The sequence below is a fragment of the Hemitrygon akajei genome, chromosome 3, assembly GCF_048418815.1.
Source record: "Hemitrygon akajei chromosome 3, sHemAka1.3, whole genome shotgun sequence".
NCBI classification, from domain to species: Eukaryota; Metazoa; Chordata; class Chondrichthyes; order Myliobatiformes; family Dasyatidae; genus Hemitrygon; species Hemitrygon akajei.
Genome location: NC_133126.1, coordinates 134,605,087 through 134,627,828, shown reverse-complemented (window position 1 = coordinate 134,627,828; position 22,742 = coordinate 134,605,087). Strand labels below are relative to the sequence as shown.

At 40.5% G+C, this 22,742-nt stretch overlaps 1 protein-coding gene across 3 annotated transcripts in view; it reads left to right on the top strand.

Moving 5' to 3' along the window:
* The window catches only part of gigyf2 (GRB10 interacting GYF protein 2), a 160,757-nt gene that overhangs the window by 62,112 nt on the left and 75,903 nt on the right, over positions 1-22,742 (top strand). The window contains exons 9-14 of one of the 3 annotated variants that reach the window (XM_073040855.1): positions 11,083-11,184; positions 13,049-13,248; positions 16,196-16,337; positions 17,759-17,917; positions 19,248-19,420; positions 20,849-21,008. In XM_073040855.1, the coding sequence (XP_072896956.1) occupies positions 11,083-11,184; positions 13,049-13,248; positions 16,196-16,337; positions 17,759-17,917; positions 19,248-19,420; positions 20,849-21,008 (936 nt within the window). Of the gene's footprint in view, positions 1-11,082; positions 11,260-13,048; positions 13,249-16,195; positions 16,338-17,758; positions 17,918-19,247; positions 19,421-20,848; positions 21,009-22,742 lie in introns of all 3 variants that reach the window. The other 2 variants (XM_073040853.1, XM_073040852.1) reach the window with 2 other exon arrangements.

The window sequence follows — 22,742 nt, the reverse complement described above, 5'->3', positions numbered from 1 at the left end:
ACATGGTAAGCTTCCACAAACAATGTAGTAACAATTTTGATTTCTATAAGCATAGGGGAAAAGAGCATGTTCCAAGGTCTGGCAATGCCTTTTATCATGATGGCCTCTTGAAGTTTACCTACTACTGATATTAGATTTCATAGTTACTTGTTACCAAGTTTATCCCTTTTTCAAATATGGCTCTGATAAGTGGTGACTCCTTGCTCCAGCTCCAGTTCATCAAATATTCCTGTTTAGGACAACTAGAACTGAAATCCACAGACACAGCCATAGGTACTTCAGTGTACAGCATAGTTTTAAGGTGTTTGAAAAAATCTAACGATACTCAAAATCTACGGATCCTGGACTGCGGACTTGGGTCATGATTACAGTTCCCCTTTAAGAAAACAAGCAGGGATGAAGCACTAGACTGCAAGTGAGATTGAAACACAGAGAACTTAGACCCCCACTCACAACTATCTTGCTGGCGAATGTAGAGTCCCTGGAAAATAAAATTGAAAAGCCCAAAGTAAGATTGCTGTACCAGAGGGACATCAGGAACTGCTATGTACTTTGCTTCACTGAAACATGGCTTTCCCTCACCATTTCCAATGCAGTGTGGCAGCCTAATGGCTTCACCATTCTCTGCAAACACAGGAGAGCTCCAGTCTTCTAAAGGTAGAGCAGGGGGAGTGTTCTCTATGATTGACTGATTGTGGTGCACAGATAGAGTAGTTCTCTCTGAGTCCTGCTTACCTGACCTGGAACATCTAGTGGTCAGATGTGGTCCTCGTGTGCCGAGGGAGTTTTCCACCATCATCCTGGTAGCTGTGTACATTCCACCTAAGACCGGCACTGGAGGAGCTGGGCACTGTAATCAGCAGGCATGAAACAGCGTACCTTGATGCCTTCCCTATCATATTGGAGATTTCAACTAGGCCAGCTTGGAGAAGTGTCTGAACAGCTACCACCAACATATCTGTGAAGCCAGAGGAGGTAACACACTTGACCACTGTTAAACCACCGTTAGGAACATTTACTGTGCCCCCCCATGCCTACACTTTGGAAAGTCTGATAAATGGCTGTACTTCTACTCAGTGTATAGGCAGAGACTAAAGACCACAGCACCAGTGTTGAGGACCAAAAAGGTATGGTGAAAGGAGGTAAAGGAGTGCTTACAGGACTGCTTTGAGTCCGTGGGCTGGACAATATTTAGGGATTCAAAGTGAGCGAATGTGCTACAGTTGTCACCACCTTCTTCAAGACCTGTGTAATGAGTTTGTGCCTTTGAGAGCATATTGGATATACCCAGGATTCATGGTTGAGGGCTAAATCTGTAGCCTTCAAGACTGGTGATCCTGAACCATACAAGTTGAAGTACAACATACAGAAGGCTATTTTAAAAGTGAAATGAGCAACTCAGATTGAGGTTAGAGATGGAATCAGATGCACGTCAACTCTGGCGGGGTTTGCATGCCATTACTTCCTACTAATTGAAACCTAACATCATGAATGGCTGTGATGCTTCACTCTCAGATGAGCTTAACACCTTTTATGCACACTTTAAAAGGGAGGATAAAGTAACACTTGTGCACATATCCACAGCATCTGTTGACTCTGTGATCTCTGTCTCAGAAGCCAAATTCAACATCTTTCAAGATTCAAATTCCATTTATTGTCAAAGAATGTATAAATTATACAACCTTGAGGTTTGCTTGCTTCACAGGTAGCCACAAAGCAAGAAACCTGAAAGAACCCAATTAAAGAAAAAAAACAATAAAAATAAAAGACCAACACTCGATGTGCAAGAGAAAGAGAAAAAAAATCGTACAAACAATTGAAGCAAACAGCATTCTGAACCAAAACTGAGTCCTCAGATCTGAACCCAGAGTAAGGCTTTGGGCCTTATTTTCATTTCATCTTATTAGCAGGCATAGAGCACAGCAGCTCAGGCAGTCTTCATAGCCTCAACACCATGGGGATGACAATCGTGGAGAGTGAGCAAAATCAGCTCTTGCCTCCAATTTGGGCCTGCATTTAAATGGTCTAAATAGCATACTGTACCTCGCAATAGGACCCAGCTACTGTGAAGGTCTAGGAGCCTAGACCATGCCGCCCAGCAACTCGCTTCGGGCCTAGATTCCATCGCCCTGCCTGAAGCCACTCTTAGCTCTGCACATCAGCTTGGCACCCAGAGCGATCCAACCTTCCTCCCAGGCCAGTTGAACAAGCACTGAATCTTCTCTGCCTGTACCCCAACTTTTCAGTGCCCCAAGTGATCCAACTCTGTCAGTAACCTGACTTTCTGTGCCATTTTAATAGGGCAGAGCACCTCTACAACCCACACTCCAATCTCGTCCCATTGATTGGAACACCTGACTCCAAATAACTTTTGTCGAAGACATTACCCCAGAGGTTCCCATACCCTTTTGAACCTAGACTATGATTGTTTAAATGACATACTCAGTATCGATAAGAAGTACACTTGATTGTTACCCGTTTAGGCAGATTGTGTTTTGCCTAATATTGTGACTTCGATGAAGATCATACCACATTTTATGCTAATTAAGAAGAGCGAGAAGAGTTTAAAAGGAGGTGGTTATTTTTTCAGTGGTTTGATTGGGGCACAACTGTGCAAGCGTCTACACATCAGCCAGTGAGAAGTACTCCGGGCGGCAGAGTAGAGGGAGACAGTAGGAAGGCTTTGGCTCACTGTTGTGATGGAAATGAGAAAGGTTCTTTGGGTCTCAAGGCAAGAGCTCTGGACACACAGTTTTAATAATGAGTTTATTTACAAGGGGAGAAAAAGCTTGGGAACAACACAAGCGGCTGCAGTATGCGCTTAGAATAGAGGAGTGTGGGGAAGGTCGGGTCTGCAGTACAACACACGGGAAAACGGTGTGGGGGTGGAGTACAGGTACACATACAAGCGAGGGAAAAGTAATTACAATACTTGCCCCCCTTTGGCTATGGGCAAGCACAGCTCTTTGCTAAAGGGACAACAATAAACACTCCCACAACCCTATTCAATACACACCTTACCACGTGTCTCCAGCTCTGTTTTGCAGTCTTCAGTCTGGAGTGAAGCAGGGCGGTCCCTCGAGGATGGCAAGAGAGAGTAAGCCAAGCACATGTAGCACCCTTTATGGGTCAGGGGGCAACGGCTTAGTGCGAGACAGTTAATCCAATTAAGGTGGCCAATGGTTAAGTGTGCATTGATTAGTTGGGAGGGACGAAATGTTGACTGGCAGGTGGTGTGACCTCCGACCAGCTGAGGGCAGTGCTGTCACGGGACAGGCACAGCTCTGTGGTTACACTCACTGGGGCTTCGCAGATAACGAGTCGAGGCAAGGTAGGTTATCTGTGTAGAATGCAGACAGGAAGAATTTGTGTGACGCCAGAATTCTGTGCTCGGTGTCAGCCTCTTGGGTGGCCACATCTGTGCCAGATGCATCGAGCTGGAGCTCCTTAGGGACTGTGTTAGGGAACTGGAGATGCAGCTGGATGACCTTTGTCTGGTCAGGGAAAGTGAAGAGGTGATAGAGAGAAGCTATAGGCAGGTCGTCACACTGGGGCCTGGGAAGACAGATAAGTGGGTAACAGTCAGGAGAGGGAAGGGCAGGACTCAGAGGCTAGAGAGTACCCCTGTGGCTGTACCCCTTGACAATAAGTACTTCTGCTTGAGTACTGTTGGGGGGGACAGTCTACCTAGGGGAAGCAGCAGTAGCCGTGCCTCTGGCACAGAGTCTGGCCCTGTGGCTCAGAAGGGTAGGGAAAGGAAGAGGATGGCAGCAATGAAAGTGGACTCTATAGTTAAGGGGTCAAACAGGCGATTCTGTGGACGCAGGAAAGAAGCATGGATGGTAGTTTGCCTTCCAGGTGCCTGGGTCCGGGAAGGCAACCTGATATCGCATCCGTGATGTCCTGAAGTGGGAAGGTGAACAGCCAGAGGTCGTGATACATATTGGTACCAACGACATAGGCAGGAAAAAGAAGGGCCTGAAAGCAGACTACAGGGAGTTAGGAAGGAAATTGAGAAGCAGGACCACAAAGATAGTTATCTCGGGATTATTGCCTGTGGCACGTGACAATGAGTACAGGAACAGAGTGAGGTGGGGGGGTAAATGTGTGGCAGTGGGATTGGAGCAGGGGGCACGGATTCAGATTTCTGGATCATTGGGACCTCTTTTGGGGCAGGAGTGACCTGTACAAAAAAGTCGGGTTGCACTTGAATCCCAGGGGGACCAATATCCTGGTGGGGAGGTTTGCTAAGGCTATTGGGGGAGAGTTTAAACTAGGATTGCTGGGGGGGTGGGAACCGAACTGAAGAGATGGAGAAGAGGCGGTTGGCTCACAAATAGAGAAAGCTTGGAGATAATGCGAGAGGGAGGATAGGCAGGTGATAGAGATGGGACGCACTCAGACTGATGAAGATTTTAATTTCCCAAATATCGATTCGCATCTCCCTAGAGCAAGTCATTTAGATGGGGTGGAGTTTCTAAGGTATGTTCAAGAAGGATTCTTGACACAATATGTAGATAGGCCTATAAGAGGAGAGACAGTACTTGATCTGGTATTGACCTGTTCAGATGTCATCTCTCAATGGGAGAGCATCTTGGAGATAGTGATCACAATTCTATCTCCTTTACCATAGCATTGGAGAGAAATAGAAACAGACAAGTTAGGGAAGTGTTTAATTGGAGTAAGGAGAAATATGAGGCTATCAGGCAGGAACTTGGAAGCATAATTTGGGAACAGATGTTCTCAGGGAAATGTACAGCAGAAATGTGGCAGATGTTCAGGGGATATTTGCGTGGAGTTCTGCATAGGTACGTTCCAGTGAGACTGGGAAAGGATGGTAGGATACAGGAACCATGGTGTACAAAGGCTGTTGTAAATCTAGTCAAGAAGAAAAGAAGAGCTTACGAAAGGTTCTAAAACTAGGTAATGATAGAGATCTAGAAGATTAAAGGCTAGCAGGAAGGAGCTTAAGAAAGAAATTAGGAGAGCCAGGAGAAGGCCTTGGCGGACGGGATTAAGAAAAACTCCAAGGCATTCTACAAGTGTGTGACAAGCAAGAGAATAAGACGTGAGAAAATAGGACCAATCAAGTGTGACAGTGGGGAAGTGTGTATGGAACCAGAGGAGATACCAGAAGTACTTAGTACTTTGCTTCAGTATTCACTAAGGAAAAGGATCTTGGCGATTGTAGGGATGACTTGCAGTGCACTGAAAAGCTTGAGCATGTAGATATTAAGAAAGAGGATGTGCTGGAGCTTTTGGAAAGCATCAAGTTGGATAAGTCACCGAGACCGGATACGATGTACCACAGGCTACTGTAGGAGGCGATTGAGAAGTTTGCTGAGCCTCTGGCTCAATGGGGACGGGAGAGGTTCTGGAGGAGTTGCCGTTGTTCCGTTATTCAAGAGAGGGTGTAGAGATAGCCCAGGAAATTATAGACCAGTGAGTACTACTTCACTGGTTGGTAAGTTGATGGAGAAAATCCCGAGAGGCAGGATTTATGAACATTTGGAGAGGCATAATATGATTAAGACTAGTCAGCATAGCTTTGTCAAAGTCAGGTAATGCCTTACGAGCCTGATTGAATTTTTTGAGGATGTGACTAAACACTGTTGATGAAGGTAGAGCAGTAGATGTAGTGTATATGGATTTCATTAAGGCATTTGACAAGGTATCCCATGCAAGGCTTACTGAGAAAGAAAGGAGGCATGGGATCTAAGGGGACATTGCTTTGAGAATCCAAAGTTGGTTTGCCCACAGAAGGCAAAGAGTGGTTGTAGACGGGTCGTATTCTGTATGAAGGACGGTGACCAGTGGTGTGCCTCAGGGATCTGTTCTGGGACACCTACTCTTCGTGATTTTTATAAATGACCTAGATGAGGAAGTGGAGGGATGGGTTAGTAAATTTGCTGATGACACAATGGTTGGGGGTGTTGTGGATAGTGTGGAGGGCTGTCAGAGGTTACAGCGGACATTGATAGGATGCAAAACTGGGCTGAGAAGTAGCAAGATGGAGTTCAACCCAGATAAGTGTGAGATGGTTCATTTTGGTAGGTCAAATATGATGGCAGAATATAGTATTAATGGTAAGACTCTTGTCTGTGTGGAGGATCAGAGGGTTCTTGCAGTCTGAGTCCATAGGACACTCAAAGCTACTGCGCAGGTTGACTGTGGTTAAGAAAGCATATGGTGCATTGGCCTTCATCAATCGTGGGATTGAATTTAGGAGCTGAGAGGTAATGTTGCAGCTATATAGGACCCTGGTCAGACCCCATTTGGAGTACTGTGCTCAGTTCTAGTCGCCTCATTATAGGAAGGATGTGGAAACCATAGAAGGGGTGCAGAGGAGATTTACAAAGATGTTGCCTGGATTGGGAAACATGCCTTATAAGAATAGGTTGAATGAACTCGGCCTTTTTTCCTTGGAGCAACGGAGGATGAGAGGTGACGTGATAGAGGTGTATAAGATGATGAGAGAGGCATTGATCATGTGGATAGTCAGAAGCTTTTTCCCAGGGCTGAAATGGCTAGCACGAGAGGGCACAGTTTTAAGGTGCTTGGAAGTAGGTACAGAGGAGTTGTCAGGGGTTAAGTTTTTTACACAGGGAGTGGTGAGTGTGTGGAATAGGCTGCCGTGACAGTGGTGGAGGCAGATGCTATCGGGTCCTTTAAGAGACTCCTGGATAGGTACATGGAGCTCAGAAAAATAGATGGCTATGGGTAACCCTAGGTAATTTCTAAGGCAAGGACATGTTTGTGGCACAGCTTTGTGGGCTGAAGGACCCGTATTGTGATGTCAGTTTTCTATGTTTCTAATTAATGCAGAAAGCCAGGTAATTGCAAAGGGTTCACAAACTTTTTCTTGAAACTGTTATGTAATGAAGCATGAAAAACTGAAAATTCAAAAACTGAAATGTCAGCATGTCAAAAGTATTCATCGCCCTTCGTTGAACCACCTCTTGCAGATATTATAGCCAGTAATCTTTTTGGATTAGTCTCTATTAATTGGATAGATAACATGATGGATCAAGATTTGTCCATTCATCCTTAAAAATTGCTTGAGCTGTGCCATGTTAGTTAGGGAGAGGCGGTGCACAGCAATCTTAAGTGCTTGCCAGAGTTGTTTGATCAGGTTAAGGTCAGGACTCTGAGTCGGCCACTGAAGGGCATCAGTTTTTTTCATTTGAAGTCACTCCATGGTGCTTTTGCAGTCTGTGTTCAGTCGTTGTCTTGAAAGACAAAGTTCCTCCCTAATTTAAGCTATCTAGCTTTTATCCAGAATCTCTGTATTTAATGGCATTCATCTTCCCATCAATCCTGCCCAGATTTCCAGTCCCCGCTGCTGAAAAGCATCCCCATAGCATGATGCTACCACCACCAGACTTTAACAGTAGGGATGGTGTTACCTGGCTGATCTGCAGTATTAGATTTACACCACATGCACTGCTTAGTATTGAAGCCAAAAAGTTCCACTTAAGTTTCAACTGGCCACAAGACCTTCTTCCATATCTTTACAGTACCTTCTATGTGATGCTTTGCAAAGTTTTTATGGGCAAGGATATGCTTTTTGTAAGCCACAGCTGCTTCCTTGCTACGCTTCCATAAATATCCTTTTTTGTGCAAGGCTTTAGAGATTGTGGAGCCTGCAAGGGCTTAGAGATTGTGGAGCCATGAACTTCATCTCAAGTTGCAGCCACTGACTTCTACAGCTCACTCGAGTTATTTGGCATCGGAGTTGCCTCTCTTATCATTGTCGTTCTTCTGTGGTAGTGGCCACCAACCTTTTTAAGCCCAAGATCCCCTACCTCGGCATTAGTGAAAGGTGAGATCGACCCCAGATCGATTAGTTACACGCATGCGCACCGGGGCAGAAAAGACCAGAAGTAAAACTCCGCAACCTGGAAGTAGAAAATAATGTATAAACACCAGGGGTACCCATCCTCTTTTGCACCGCGGACTGGTTTAATATTGACAATATTCTTACGGGGGGGGGGGGGGGGGCGTGTAAAACACGACCGCAATACACTGATACCTGAAGCAGGTTCCTTATGTCCAGTCTGTTCCACATTTTTGTTTTCGTGGCTCTCGGCACTTAGCTTCTGTCCTGCTTGCTCATTTTTTTTTCCACTGAAAAATCTCAACGTGTTTGTCTTTAAGTGTAGAGTGCTTGGACTCAAGGTGCCAAAGCAGTTTTGAGGGCTTCATTGCCTCATTAGATAGCCTCCCGGCCCGAACTCCAGACCCCTCGCCAGATGTGGCTGGTCGTGGGTGGGGTGAGAGGACAAGGTCAGGGCCGGTGGTCCCCGTACCATGGCCAGGGCAGTCGCAGTCCTAAGAGAGCGAGCGAGGAATGCGACAGGATGCGCCCGCCCCCCTTGTAGGATCTGTCGGCTGACAAGAGTTTGTTTCAGTAGATCGCAGCGTGGTAGCTGCTCTGATACTTACGAAACACTGAGCCAGAATTAGGTCATCTGCAAATATTTTAGCACCGGGTTCCCCACGAATATTCGGTGTGCTGAACTGGTTTAGAGGCGGCGCCCATCTGTCTGTGCTCCAGGCCAGTAGCAACGGCACTTACTGCTGGCTGCCCGAGGCCAACCAGTGAACTCTGCCACGAGGGTATCACTGCGTTTAGGCGACTGGTGACCTCAAGTGGGTTCAAGTTCAACAGTGGGCATGACAGGGAACGCAGAAAGGTGCAACTGATTCGTATTGTTTCCTCGTGGCCCGGTGGTTGGGGACCACTGAAGTACACTGTGTAGTGCGTGGCGGGGGAGCTACACGCATGCACACTGGGCAGAAAGAACGGAACTAAAACCCCGCAACCTGGAAACAATCTCTCAACAGTATTTGTGTATTTATTTTTCATTTTTTGTTCGGGATCTACTGGGAAAGTCTCAAAGATTGACCAGTCAATCACAACCGAAGGGTTGGTGACCACTGTTCTATGGTGACTTGTTTTAGAGGGGTGGTGTGACCTAGGCAGTGTGGCTATGGTTTCATATTTTTTTTCACTTTTTCACGATGACTGCACTGAGCTACGAAGTATGTTCAGAGTCTTTGAGTTGGTCTTGTACCCTTCCCCAGATTTGTGTTTCTCTATTGTCATTTCCCTGAATGCTGTTTTGTTTTCAATTTGGTCTGGTCTGTTAAAAATCTACCATATTGTTGGACCTTATAGAGCGATATATTTATTATGAATTCTTTGAAAACAGGTGATCCTCTAATTTTCTACATCAACAAATTGGGTGAGTTGGTAAGGTAATATTGCATCTAAGTGTAGTATTTACAAAGGAATTGAATACTTTTTCCAACCTCAATTTTGGTTTTGGATATTTTTCTTTTGATTGAAATGATACAGAATGTTTTGTAGGTTAGCTCAAAAATTCTATTTCAATATATTTTAAATATGGAAAATAAGACAGTGGAATGTGAAAATAGTTGTGGGAGCCAAATACTTTTTCAAGGCACTGTATGTGAGGTCACCTCAGAATTGTCTGATGCACAGAACCTGTATGCACATCACCTGGAGGTTTCCTTGCACCTTGTGGAATTTTCTATTTGTGACGTCATGTCAGTGATCAAAAAACATTTCGGAATTCAGAGGTTTTTGGAATTATGAACTCTGGATAGAGGATGTTCAATCTGTATTAGAAGCCATACATCCAAGGTGAATGGGATTAGTTTAAAGGGGATATGCAGCAGCAAGTGTTTTCTGACAGTAGTGGGTGGCTGGAATGGATTTCCATGAGTGGAAGTTAAATACCATGCTTAGATAGATGAAGGGTAAAGATATTGCGAAAGCAGAAACGATGAGTTAGGAATTTAAATGCTAGTTTCATTAATTAGGCTGAAGGACATGATCCTGTGCTGGTCTGTGTTCTACATTTTTGAAACTTTGCTGCTCTCTTCTATCACTGTTATTATTTCTGGTATACTAAATACTTATAAATGCTTCAAGCAGTGTGATAGCATTTTTTATTGCTGCTTGACTCCAACCAAATGTATTCTAGCCTTCCTCCTAAAAGATCATTTTCTAGCATAATATCTTTCTTAAACTGTTGCTTGTTCCCTAGGTTTGCTGAATATCTGGTAGCCTGGTTTATTAAGTGCCTAGTTGTACCCTTTCATTAAACCTCTTTTTAAGTACTGCTTCTGTTGTATTCCTACACTACTGATTTTTCATGCAGCTCATCAATCTTGCTTATTGAATCATGCATTTATATACATAGTTCTATTTTGTCCATCTCATGGTTTTATTCTCCCATCTACAGCATTACCTCTTCCTAATTATTCAACTGGTAGTTCTCAATTTTCTGTGGTTACTTCTACGGTTCTGTGCTGTTGCTCTCCCCCCCCCCCCCCCCCCAATCCTTATACTGTAAATTCCACCCTCAGATTCAATAGCAAACCAACCCGTGTCCATCAGCAGACACCTCCTGCTCCAGAAATGGTCCCGATGGCCCATATATCTGAAACCTTCCTTCTCCATCATGTTTTTAGTTAAACATTAATCTTTCATGCCTGTCTATTTTTTAAAATTCTTATTGGAACATTGTGTCTCAGGATTCTCATTGCATTTTTATAAGTGTTTTTTTTCAAATAGAAGTAAATCAATGCTGTCTCTTCCGCAGATTACTGAAATTATTACACTGAGTCTTGAAGGCTAAGTACTGTGGTGATGCTGTTCTGGATCAATATGAAATGGCTTGTGTGAGCTTCACACAGGCGAATCACTTTAGAGTCCTCCAAAAGACATTGAACCACTATTTCTCCCCTTGTCAGTTCTTATAATTTATCTGCTTAATCTAATTCCCGCTCTTCAATTGTTTGCTCTTCCCTGTAATCTTTCAAATGTCTCTATTGTGGCAACCAGAAGGTATATTTTAAGTATTCTGAACCAATATGAAAGCAAGTTCATGTAAAAATTGTGTCCATCGATCATTAAATTGGCTCTTCTGTATCTGGTAGACCACAATAGCATTCAATAATATTACTAGTTTGTATTTCATAAGGAGGATCTCTTTGTTATGAAATACTTTGCATGTAAGTGAACTGAGGAAATATTTTTCTTAATTCTAGGGAGACCAACTTTTGAAGAAATGGGGACATCATCCACAAGAAAACATGAATTTACTCGCTCTGAGAGTGAGAACTGGCGGGTTTGCAGAGATGAACAGAATGGTGAGGATGATGATGGAGGTTGGCGTTTAGCGGGTCCTCGTCGAGAAGGTGATAGATGGCAACCACATAGTCCAGGTGTGAGAGCTGAATGAGTTTCTTGGCCTGATAATGGTAAAGGTTTGGCTGCTGTCTGTCATGTTGTACTGAACACATAAAGGAACTTTGGCTTAATGTCAGTCATGGTTTGGAAAAAGAGTGAAATTGTGGCACGGAGAAAAGTGCATATTGTAAATAATGGAATAAATTTTAATGTAGTCCTTTAAAATGAGTAAACTTAAGGAATTTAAGGTGGGGGATAGATGGGAGGCAGGGCTTAAGGGTCGGCACAACATTGTGGGCCGAAGGGCCTGTACTATTCTTTGTTCTATGTTAACTAGTAACAGCTTGAATAGTGAAAATAGAAGGCTGCTCTATTGTTAGTCCAGTATGGGAATGCTAAACTAAGTTGATTATCTTAAAGGAAGTTGATAGAAACAATGTCTGATTCTACTTATCTTTTGCAATCAAATTTTTTATACTTATTGCAAGAAAGTTTAATAAATCATGTTGATTGGCTCAGTTATACTAGCTTTCTAAACATAGGGTGCCATATCTTGCTTGTCACACATTTGGAACTTCAAATTTATAATACAAGTTTCCAAGCAGTTGTAGTACGTTTCTAGAGTTGTGCCTGTAGATGGTGCTGTATTGTCACGCAGATTGATCGAGCTGAATTATTGTTGGAATTCGTCATTACACTATGAAGCTAACAGCATCTTTTGGAGTTCATACATGCATTGTTAAACACAGATCCAAACAACAGTAAGTTTCTTCACAGCCTTTTCCAAGAGATATTACTGAAGCGATTAACTTCAAATATTTGAAACCTATAAAATACCCTGAAGCATAGTGGTTTGTTGCATGAGACATAAATAGGGTTTTTAATTTCTTACTAAATTATATTACTACTTACCACAATCTTGAGTATTTCAAAATATTTTGTAGAGTTTTTGATATTTTAATTACTACTTCCTGTCTTCAGAATAATAAAATTGAAGTATTACAATATATTGACATACGCCTGATGTAAATTCATCTTTAAGTGGAGAAATTAGTGATTTCCACAGTTGAACTTGATGAACGAGATTCCAAAATTGTCCACCATTTTTTTTTTACACTTTAATTTTTTTATTTTGCTGATAACAGAACAAACAGGATAAAAACAAACAGACAGACAGGGTCATCATAGGTAAAGTGAAACCCGTATCTTATAATAGAAAAAGTGATTAGTATTTTTATATTGAACAACATTCAGCTGGGTTCATTGATACCATCAACAATGAAGAGAGAGAGAGAGAAGCACTTATTAAAATGAATCTGAATGAGCATTGAAAATCTTGAGCTGAATTCTCATAGCAGTTTCTGTGTTTATAGATTATCAGCCATGTTTTTAAAGCAGTTATTGACTCTAATGAAGACATTTTCAAATAACCTGTGGGGTAAAATAAATATATAGTATATATAAGTAGTTGAAGCCGTGAAATAAGTGACACATAAACACTCACCTTTATTTTGACACCCATGATATGTCTCTTGTCAACAAATGAAATTTGTTTAGTAGATTAATATACTCTACAGTTTGATTTTCTTCTCTCAAAAAGTAGTATATGCATGAATTATCATCACAGATCAGAAATTACTTTAAACTAAAATCTTCATTTCAAACTGGAGTACTAAAGCCATTGCTCCTAATCTGTTGAGATTAATTACTACATGGATTTTTTAAGACTTTTTATTTTGCCTCTTTTATTATCGTTTTGAGAATTTACATTGTTTTAGCATTAATTTGTGTTCAAACTTTTTAACAGATGGGCTTGTTCTACAGGTTGGAGAGAAGCTATGGAGCGCAGGAGACGGTTTGAATTTGATTACAGAGATAGAGATGATGAACGAAGTTATAGACGAGTGCGCTCAGGTAGCAGTGGTGTGGATGATGAAAAGGACAGTTTGCCAGAATGGTGTCTAGAGGATGCAGACGAAGAGATGGGGACATTTGATTCTTCAGGCGCATTTATGTCCTTAAAGGTGGGGAAATTCTACTACACGATTTTTAACTTTGAGCTTTCTGGAATGATGGGTATTGTTATTCAAGTTACTACTTTCAGTGTCTTGATTTTTATTAGCTTCCATATAATGCAGTTCTGATTGAAGCCTCTGCATCTTAATGCCTGATGACACCCACATGAGGATAAAAATTACTTCTGGGCTATTGACTTTCATTGTACTCTGAGTAAGCTATTCTATAAACTTGCAGTCAATGTAATTAACTGATTTGGGGCTAATTCAGCAAGGTTTTAAAAAAAGACAGTAATGGTGTTTACATGTTGTATTTTGAGGTAGTAGTTGAGGGATAGTGTTAGGTAGAAAGTTGGCTGCAATTGATCTGCCATTTCTGATCTGGAGTACTTGTAATTAAAACTTATTACCTATAATAGTAATGCTTATGTGTTCTAGTACTGGAAAATTATGATGCAGTTGAAAGATAATATTTTACATAAAATAAGAAACAGCTAAGTTTGATTGAGGCCCTCAGGACTGTGATGTGCCAAGGGATATTTTTTGGCTAAGTACTTTAGAGTTGTTGAAGTGGTGCTTGGTGGCCAGGAGAGAAATTCTACAGTAGAAATGAAATGAATGATCAGATATTTTATTCATGTAAGTTGAAGACAAACTTAAGCCAATGTATCAGGCAGTTCTCTTCTTAGTGTTACAAGATTTTATTCCTATTTGAATAAAGCGGGCAGCAGATTGGCATAGCTGGTCAAGGTGCTGCCTTGCAGTGATAGAAAGTCAGGTTCAATCCTGACCTTAGGTGATGTCTGCGTGGAGTTTTGGAATTCTATGACTGTATGGGTTTCCTCCAGACGTTCCCGGACACCTTTTGATTTGCTCTTGGAGTTCTGGTATTTAATTGGTTGGTTAAGTTTCTAGTTCATTATGACCTGTATCTCTCTCTCTCCTTGCCTCCATCCCAGTTGTTGACTATAGATATTACTGCTTTATATGATTTTGGAATGAATTTAAATTATTTAAGAAATTTGCTGAACATGTTTAACCAAAGATATGGTTCAAGAACATTCCTACTGAAGTCTTGGGTTGAGGTTGACCTTTCAAAAATGACTCTAATCTTTATTCTAATCCAACACAAAACCCAATTTATTTTCCCTAGATCCCTATCTAGATTCTGCCACTTATCTCCATACTAGGGGCATGTTATAGTGGTCAAATAATCTGACAAGCTCCATATCTTTGGGAAGTTTAAGAAAATCAGAGCAGCCAGAGAAACCGGGGTGGTCATTGGAAGAATGTGTGGACACCACACTTACAGAACGGTAGATCAAGATTAACCCAAGATTTCTGAAATTTTAGCCTCACCTGGATTCCATTGATAAATAAAAAGGTATGTTGCTAATTGAGATTTGAGTAGAGAAAGTCATAGGTTAAAGAGATGTTGACAGACAGACATACTTAATTGATCCTGAGGGAAATTGGGTTTCGTTACAGTCACACCAACCAAGAATAGGGTAGAAATATAGCAATATAAAACCATAAATAATTAAATAATAATAAATAAATAATGCCAAGTGGAAATTAGTCCAGAACCAGTCTATTGGCTCAGGGTGTCTGACACTCCAAGGGAGGAGTTGTAAAGTTTGATGGCCACAGGCAGGAATGACTTCCTATGACACTCAGTGTTGCATCGCGGTGGAATGAGTCTCTGGCTGAATGCACTCCTGTGCCTAACCAGTACATTATGGAGTGGATGGGAGTCATTGTCCAAGATGGCATGCAACTTGGACAGCATCCTCTTTTCAGACACGACCGTCAGAGAGTCCACTTCCACCCCCACAACATCACTGGCCTTACAAATGAGCTTGTTGACTCTGTTGGTGTCTGCCACCCTCAGCCTGCTGCCCCAGCACACAACAGCAAACATGATAGCACTGGCCACCACAGACTCGTAGAATATCCTCAGCATCGTCCGGCAGATGTTAAAGGTCCTTGGTCTCCTCAGGAAATAGAGACAGCTCTGACCCTTCTTGTAGACAGCCTCAGTGTTGAAGCTTGGTGAGAGTTGCTGTTAGTATTGAGTCATAGTAAAGTGATGGAAGAGTGGATATTCAGATGAGCCATGAAAGATTAGGTAAGCAAGCTGCTAAATTGCAATGCAAGTTTAACAGATAACACCAAATATTTTATGTTCGCTGGACTTCCAGAAATGTAGGAATTAGTAGATGGGGAGGTGTTCAAAGACCATCTTTTTTGAATGCTGAAATCATGTTGATGATCATGAGATTTGCTGGGTAATTCAGCTGTTTGATGAGTGTTAGCCACATTGGGGTGAGCTTGAAGTTGGTTTTTGGAAAAGCCGAAACTAGATAAGGATTCTAGATGTATTTCTTGAAGTGTATTGGCGAATGGTGAATCTGTGGAATTCTTTGCCACAGGTAGTTGTGCAGGCCAAGTCTTGATAGACGTTGATAGATTCTTGATTGGCCAGAATATAAAGGGATATGAGGAGAAGGCAGGATATTGGGGCTGAGAGGAAAAGTGAATCAGCAATGATGAAATGGTGGAGCAGATGTGATGGGCCAAATGGGCTAATTCTATTCCTATATCTTGTGGTCTTATAAATTGGGTGTAATTTTTGTGATGGCCAATTTGCATGTACTTATGAAGGTAGACAATTGCTTAATATCTCATCTGGAAGATAGCACTAAAAATAATCTTTGTTTACTGTCAGTTTTAATTAAGTGCCAAACTTTCCGAAGATGGACATAAACATACAGGTTCCTCACTTAGTTCTGCTTCTGATCAGATTCCTCAAGTGAAAATGTTCGTAGCAAGTTAATAAAAGGATTTTAAATTTGATGCAATATAATTCTGTCAGCATTTAATTTCTTTGTTTTATGTGTTTTTATTTTAACAAAAGTTTTTAACTGCATATTTTCTTTACCATATGGCTTTATAGAAGACTCCCAAAGAACCTATTCCTGAGGAGCAGGAATTAGATTTTAAGCAGATAGAGGATGGAGGAGAAAGATCAAACTCAGAGGAAAGTGACAAAGAAGCTAAGGAACCTGATAAGAATGCCAAAAAAGAGACTGATGAAGGTATATTATCAAGTTTTTCAGTATAAAGAGATATGACCCTCAAGTATTTCAATTGATTTTCTTGTCCGTTTCCTTCTTGTTTAAGATATAGGATTCAAAATTGTTTAATGTTGCTTCCTGTACACAAGTGTAAAGGGAAATGAAATAATTGTTACTCCAGATCGGCTGCGGCACAAAAAAGCAAGATAAAGAATGCAATAATTAAAAAAAACAAATATAAACACATAAGCTAGCTTTTCTGCATAGATTAATTGTGTGTCCATAAAGTGATACTTAAGGTTTCTGACAGAAAATAATAAAATTATGGTGGAGGTATTCATCAGCCTTACTGCATGTGGATACTGGCCTTATTCTGGTGGTCTTGGACAAACAGTCCTTTGGCAGGGTGGGTGGGATGTTACTGTCCCTCTTCCGGCACCTTTCTGTACATATGTTCTTGATGGCAGTTAGGCTGGGTGCCAACAACACGTTGGGAAATTTTGACTACCCATTGTAGAGCCATCATGTCTGCAGGTAATGCAGCTTGTCAGGACACTCTCTGTTGTGTACCTGTAGAATGATATGAGTATGGATATGCAAAGCCCAACCTCCTTAGAAAATAGAGACATTGGTGAGCTTTCCTAACATGTATGATGTGTTCTGGAACCATGAGAAGTGGTGTGTGATGTGCGCTCCCAGGAGATTGAAGCTGCTTGCAGTTTCCACTGCTGTGCTGCCGATGTAAAAGCGGATGTGAGTGGTATAAGGTTTGCTGAGGTTGATAACCACCTCCTTTGCCTTGTTGACATTCAGGAAGAAGTTTCTTGCCTGGCACCAGGCCTCAAACTTTTTTACCTCCTCTCTGTAGACAGTTTTATTGTTGATGAGCCCAACCCTTGTCCTATCACAGGTGACTTGACCATGTAATTGCTCATGTGTTTGGCTGTGCTTCCTTCATAAAGATATTGGCATCTGTATCTATAGATTTGGGGATATTTTCACAGGTGCTCCAGCCAAAGTAACCTTCATCTAGCAATTTAATCCCTTAACCACCATCTTCACATGCGTGCTACTGGCAAAGTTCTCTGGAGGGCAGTGGCTTTTTTCATGCTAATTTGGATGACAAAAGATAATTTGTCACAGACTGTGTGAATCACAGATTTTCTAGATCTGTATGTCAAATAAATTCACTTTTTTTTTTGATTGAGGAATATTTCATGAGCTGATCTCAAATTATACTACAGGAAGTCTGTTATGTGTTCCCTCTCCTTAGTAAAAGATGTCCATTCAGGTAACTTGGCCTGTTGAACTCAAATTATTAATTAAATTATCTTGAAAGTATTAATAGCTCAAGGAAGTAAAATGTGAAACTTCTTGCTGAATTTGGACTGTTTGTGATTGAATTATATGCAGTAGATTGCTTATTATTTATAATTTTATAGAAACAAGCAAAATGGAAGAGTCCAAAGACATTCCCTGTGCAACTTCACCTACTCCTCCTTTAGAACCACGGTCACCAATTGATTCCAGCCCACCCAAAAAAGAAGAAAACAAACCAGAAAAAAGTGAGGATGCACAAAAAACCACATCTACCCCTGAAGGTATCAATATTTGTAAAATATATCAAAGTTTTGAGGCATTGGAGTGAACTAAATCGTGCTGTTCATCCTGGTATTCTGACCTTTAAGACATATAGAATTAAAGAGACTATGCATAAATTTATTTATTCTCTCTCCTTGTAATTATTTTCTGAAAGAGATTATTTTAGAGAATTTGCATGGTTAATTGTTCTGAATTGGCCCCTTATAAAACAGAATATTAAATGAGAACAGTAATTCATAGCATTGTAGTTTTAAATTGAAATGGCATGTATTTTCCCAAAATAAATATAATAGATATTATATTTAGTTCTATATTAAATAGATCGATAATTCCAAAATTTATCAGTATGTGGTCATAATTCAGTGTTGAAATTGGAGTGTTTCCATATTCATTTTATATGATCCTTCACATGCTTTTGTGTTGCTTTGTAATTTTGTTTATCTGTACTATGTAATTGTCATATTATCAAACTTCTTGTATTCAGAAGATAGGCAATGAAGCATGAATTTCCTTTCATGGCACCTGTTTTGCCACCTCATCCCTGATCCCTTTTGAATTTTTTCATGTCTAATCCTACACAGCAAAACAGTTTGTTCCTGTTGAAGTTGGACTGCTGACAATTTGTTAGCTATTTTGTGTATATAGACCAACGTGGGAATTTGTCGAATAAATGATGTTTAGGGCAGACATCTTCATTAATAGAATACCTGGTGTAGTTTCTCAAACAACTGATTTCCAAACACATAATTATTGCATAAGAGAGATGAATGAAACTTAGGGCTGTAATGCTTTAGATTTTAAATGAGTCAGTTGCAGTGGTCTTTGGCATTTTGGTCATTGCTAATTAAGGAAAACTATTCAGCAACCAAAATGAAAGTAAATTTTCTAACCTGAAGTTCTGATTTTATTTTACCCAGAATGGAAGAAGTTGAAAATTGTTATTTTTTTATTTCCTTCTCACTGGGCATAGAGAGTGTGTAGAAAATCACCCATGTTGGTCATTAACCTTGAAAATAACTGTTTTGCACAACAATGAAAATTCTAACTAAACGGTAGAGGTAAAATGAGAATTTTCTTTTACACAAGACTTTGAATACACTACCTTAAAAGGTGATGGAAACTGATTTTGCAGAGAATTTCAAATTAGATAATTTGCAAGGCTATGTAGAAATACACATTTGGCTGTTCTCATGCTCTGAATTTTTTTTTGCATATTGTCTAACTTCTTGTGCTTCAATTCATATTGCTTTGTCTCTTAGGAATGTTTTACAAGAGGAGCCAAAGAAATGAAATTATACAGGTTGCTTAATTATTTTACGTTTGTTCTAGTAACAGAAACCGGAGTTGCCTCAGATCAGAAATCTCCAACTCTGCCTAGTAATGCCTCTCCTCCTGCTGCTGATGTGTCTTCAGTGTCTCCCTCATCTACAGCTCCAAATGTTGCAAACCGAAGCATACCTCAGGACAATGATGATGAAGAAGGGCTTAAACACCTTGAACAGGTATTCGATAGTAGGAACAATAAATTAGGAATAATTTGCCTTTCTTTTTCATAATATATGAAAATCCACATCAAAATTCAAATGCTTTTTATTGAACTGTATATCCTATGTTGTAAATTAAAAATTGCTCATTTGCTTGTGCCAACTCAATTCATTACAACAATGCATTGAGGTAGTGTAAGGTAAAACAATAGTGCAGAATACAGAGTAATAGTGCTGGTAAGGTGCAAAGGCACAACAATGTATATTAAAACATTTTATTGTACTTGTGACTCATTTTCCATTATATTTGCCTGCTTCTCTAACATGCATCTTCTATTAACTTGCATAAAAGGTATTCAGATCCATTTTGAACTTGTGCATTTACTATTATCTCATCATTTAAAAAGTACTCAACAATTTGGCACATTGTATTACACCTGATTTCTGCACTACCCCACAAGTCAACTGGTAGCAGACTCATTATTGCTTCTGTTTTCTATCTGCTAAGTTTCAGTCATTGTTAATGTGTTGGCCCTAATATCTTGTGCTGTATTCTTGCTTACCAACCTTCTCTATAGCACCTTCTGAAAATTTAAATACATTGGTTTCCCCTGCTAGATATTCCTTCTAAGAACTTCGGTAGATCAGTCAACCATGAATTCCTTTACATAAATTCATGATGAATCTGCACAATCATATTATGTGGTTTGATATCACATCCTTTAGGTGTAAAAATGTCATTAGTAAAAATGTATTAACTGTACATACTGTTCTAATTTCTTTATTTTGTTTCACAGTAATGAGTCTGTAAATATGTGGTGATTGACTGTCTTGACATAAAGGACAGTAGCATAGTTGATAGCATAGTGCAAATACAGAGCCAACAACCTGGGTTCAATTCTGTTATTATCTGCGATGAGTTTGTACATTCTCTCCGTGACCACGTTGATTTCCTCTGGGTGCTCTGATTTCAAGACGGTAGTTTGAGTATCTCAGAAATGGAGAATGGTGCGAGAAACAAAATGCATAGTGAGAGGTAGTTCTGTGGGCAAAACACCTTGTTAATGAGAGGTCAGAGGAGAATGGTCAGACTGGCATTGAAGCTGACAGGAAAGTGACAGCAACTCATACCACACTTTACTACAGTAGTTTGCTGAAGGGCATCTCTGAACACACACCATATCAAGCCTTGAAGTGGATGGGCTACAGCAGCAGAAAGCCATGAGCATGCACTCAGTGGCCACTTTATTAGGTACAGTAGGTACCTAATGAAGTGGCCACTATGTGTAAATTGGGCTATTGAAGATGGAAAGAAACTTCGCGTTTGTGAATGTTTGAGGAAATGGGGACGTACAATGTACTTTAGTGTAAGTGTATGTAACTGGGTTGCATCTTGCATATAGTCATTCTTATACAAAATTTGAAAAATATTTTTTTCCAATTCAGGAAGCAGAGAAGATGGTAGCATCTTTGCAGGACAATGCCATAGATGATGAAAGGTTATCAACACAAATTCAAGAGCAACGGACTAAAGCTGCTACCTTGCCACTGTCTCATGAAGCTGCAATGAAGTGGTTTTATAAAGATCCCCAAGGAGAAATACAAGGTATATGTTAAAAACTCCTCAAAATTAGTAATATGTAAGCTTTGCATCTTGACTTTTAAATCCTACTTGTATGGGAAAGCATTTAGAATTGCCAGCAAGTAGATTTCAAGTTACTACTTACAGTTGGAAAACAGTTTTTTGTCTGCAGAGTACTACAACTATTACCGTAGATTCCGGATTTTAAGCCGCTACTTTTTTCCCACATTTTGAACAGCTTTGAACTTTGCGGCCTATAATCCGGAGCGGCTAATGCATGATTTTTTTTCATGCCGCCTCGTAAACATTTTGCCTCATAACAGTAGACCAATAAAATTGATGAGTAGTTCACAGAGGTCCAATGAAATTGTACGATAAATCAAGCGCACTTTCACAATTAAATTATTGTAAATCAGTCATTTGTACTCACCCTCATCAACATGGAAAACACTCGAAGCATTGTGCTGCCTTATGGCATACTTAGTTTATAATATTTTCGCTTAGTAATTCATTTTCTAGTTAAAGTTAGAAGAGTTTCAACTATATTTGTTTTCTGTACTACATCGCGGGATGCTATGACGTCACACCCGGTTTCGCGGTGTCTTGTGGGAAAATGCCGGTTTGCGATAAACGGAAAGGAGGGGGGGAGCGCATTACGCGAGTGGCTTTGGATCTGAGCGAACGCTGCTTTTAAATGCCGTTTGCGATAAACGGAAAGGAGGGGGGGGAGCGCATTACGCGAGCGGCTTTGGATCTGAGCGAACGCTGCTTTTAAGTTAAAGGTGATCAATAACTTTTCCTGGTAGGCTGTAGTATATATATTTTTTACCAGTCGTTAGGAGATATTGGAATGTTGTTCAGTAAAGAAGTATACGCAACGTATTTAAAAGTAGCCGCGTTACGGGCACGGTTCGAAAAAAAGCATTTGCAATATGTATTTGTTTTTGTTACCATATGGATTTAATTAAAAGTTAAAAAATCCTCACGTGTAATATCTTTCTGTGTAAATATCTCATATTACAACGTGGGACACCTGCGGCCGAAAATCCGGTGCGGCCTTTACAATTAAAAAATTGATTTTATTTCTAAAATTAGAGCCAGCGGCTTTTAATCAGGTGCGCTCTGTAGTCCGGAATCTACGGTAATTATAAATTACTTGCATTTATTTAGCATTTCACTGGGAGTCCACACTAAGTGTTGTTTCCCAAATAAAGTGACAATAAAGGATTGTGATACAGGTGCAGGCAAGTAGAAATTCAAACTGCCATTTTAATGTCACGTTGTGTTTATTTTACTGCTTCCTATAAGTTGTAAAATTTTAATACAGACAGTTCTACCCTCTACCCTCCTGCTCTTTGTCATACTTCTGCATACCCACTCAATGCGGTGTGCATATTACATATGGGCTTAGTGATTTACAATCTAGAAAGTTGATGTGACATTCAGTTTGGTTGAATGATTTTTTAACATGGGAGTTGGAGACTGGATGAGTTTGCTCATCTGCCACAGTTGTAGGGTGGAGAAATGGGATAATAGAACAGTAAGCACAGTACAGGTTGTTCAGTCCACAGTATTGTGCCAACTTTTTAATCTGCTGGAAAATAAATTTGACTCTTCCCTCCCACAGAGCCCACCATTTTTCTTTCATCCATGTGCTTATTTCAAAATTCTTTTAATTGTTCCTAATATATCCGTCGCCACCACACCTGGCAGTGTGTTCCATGCACTCACAACTCCATGTAAAAAAATTTACCTCTG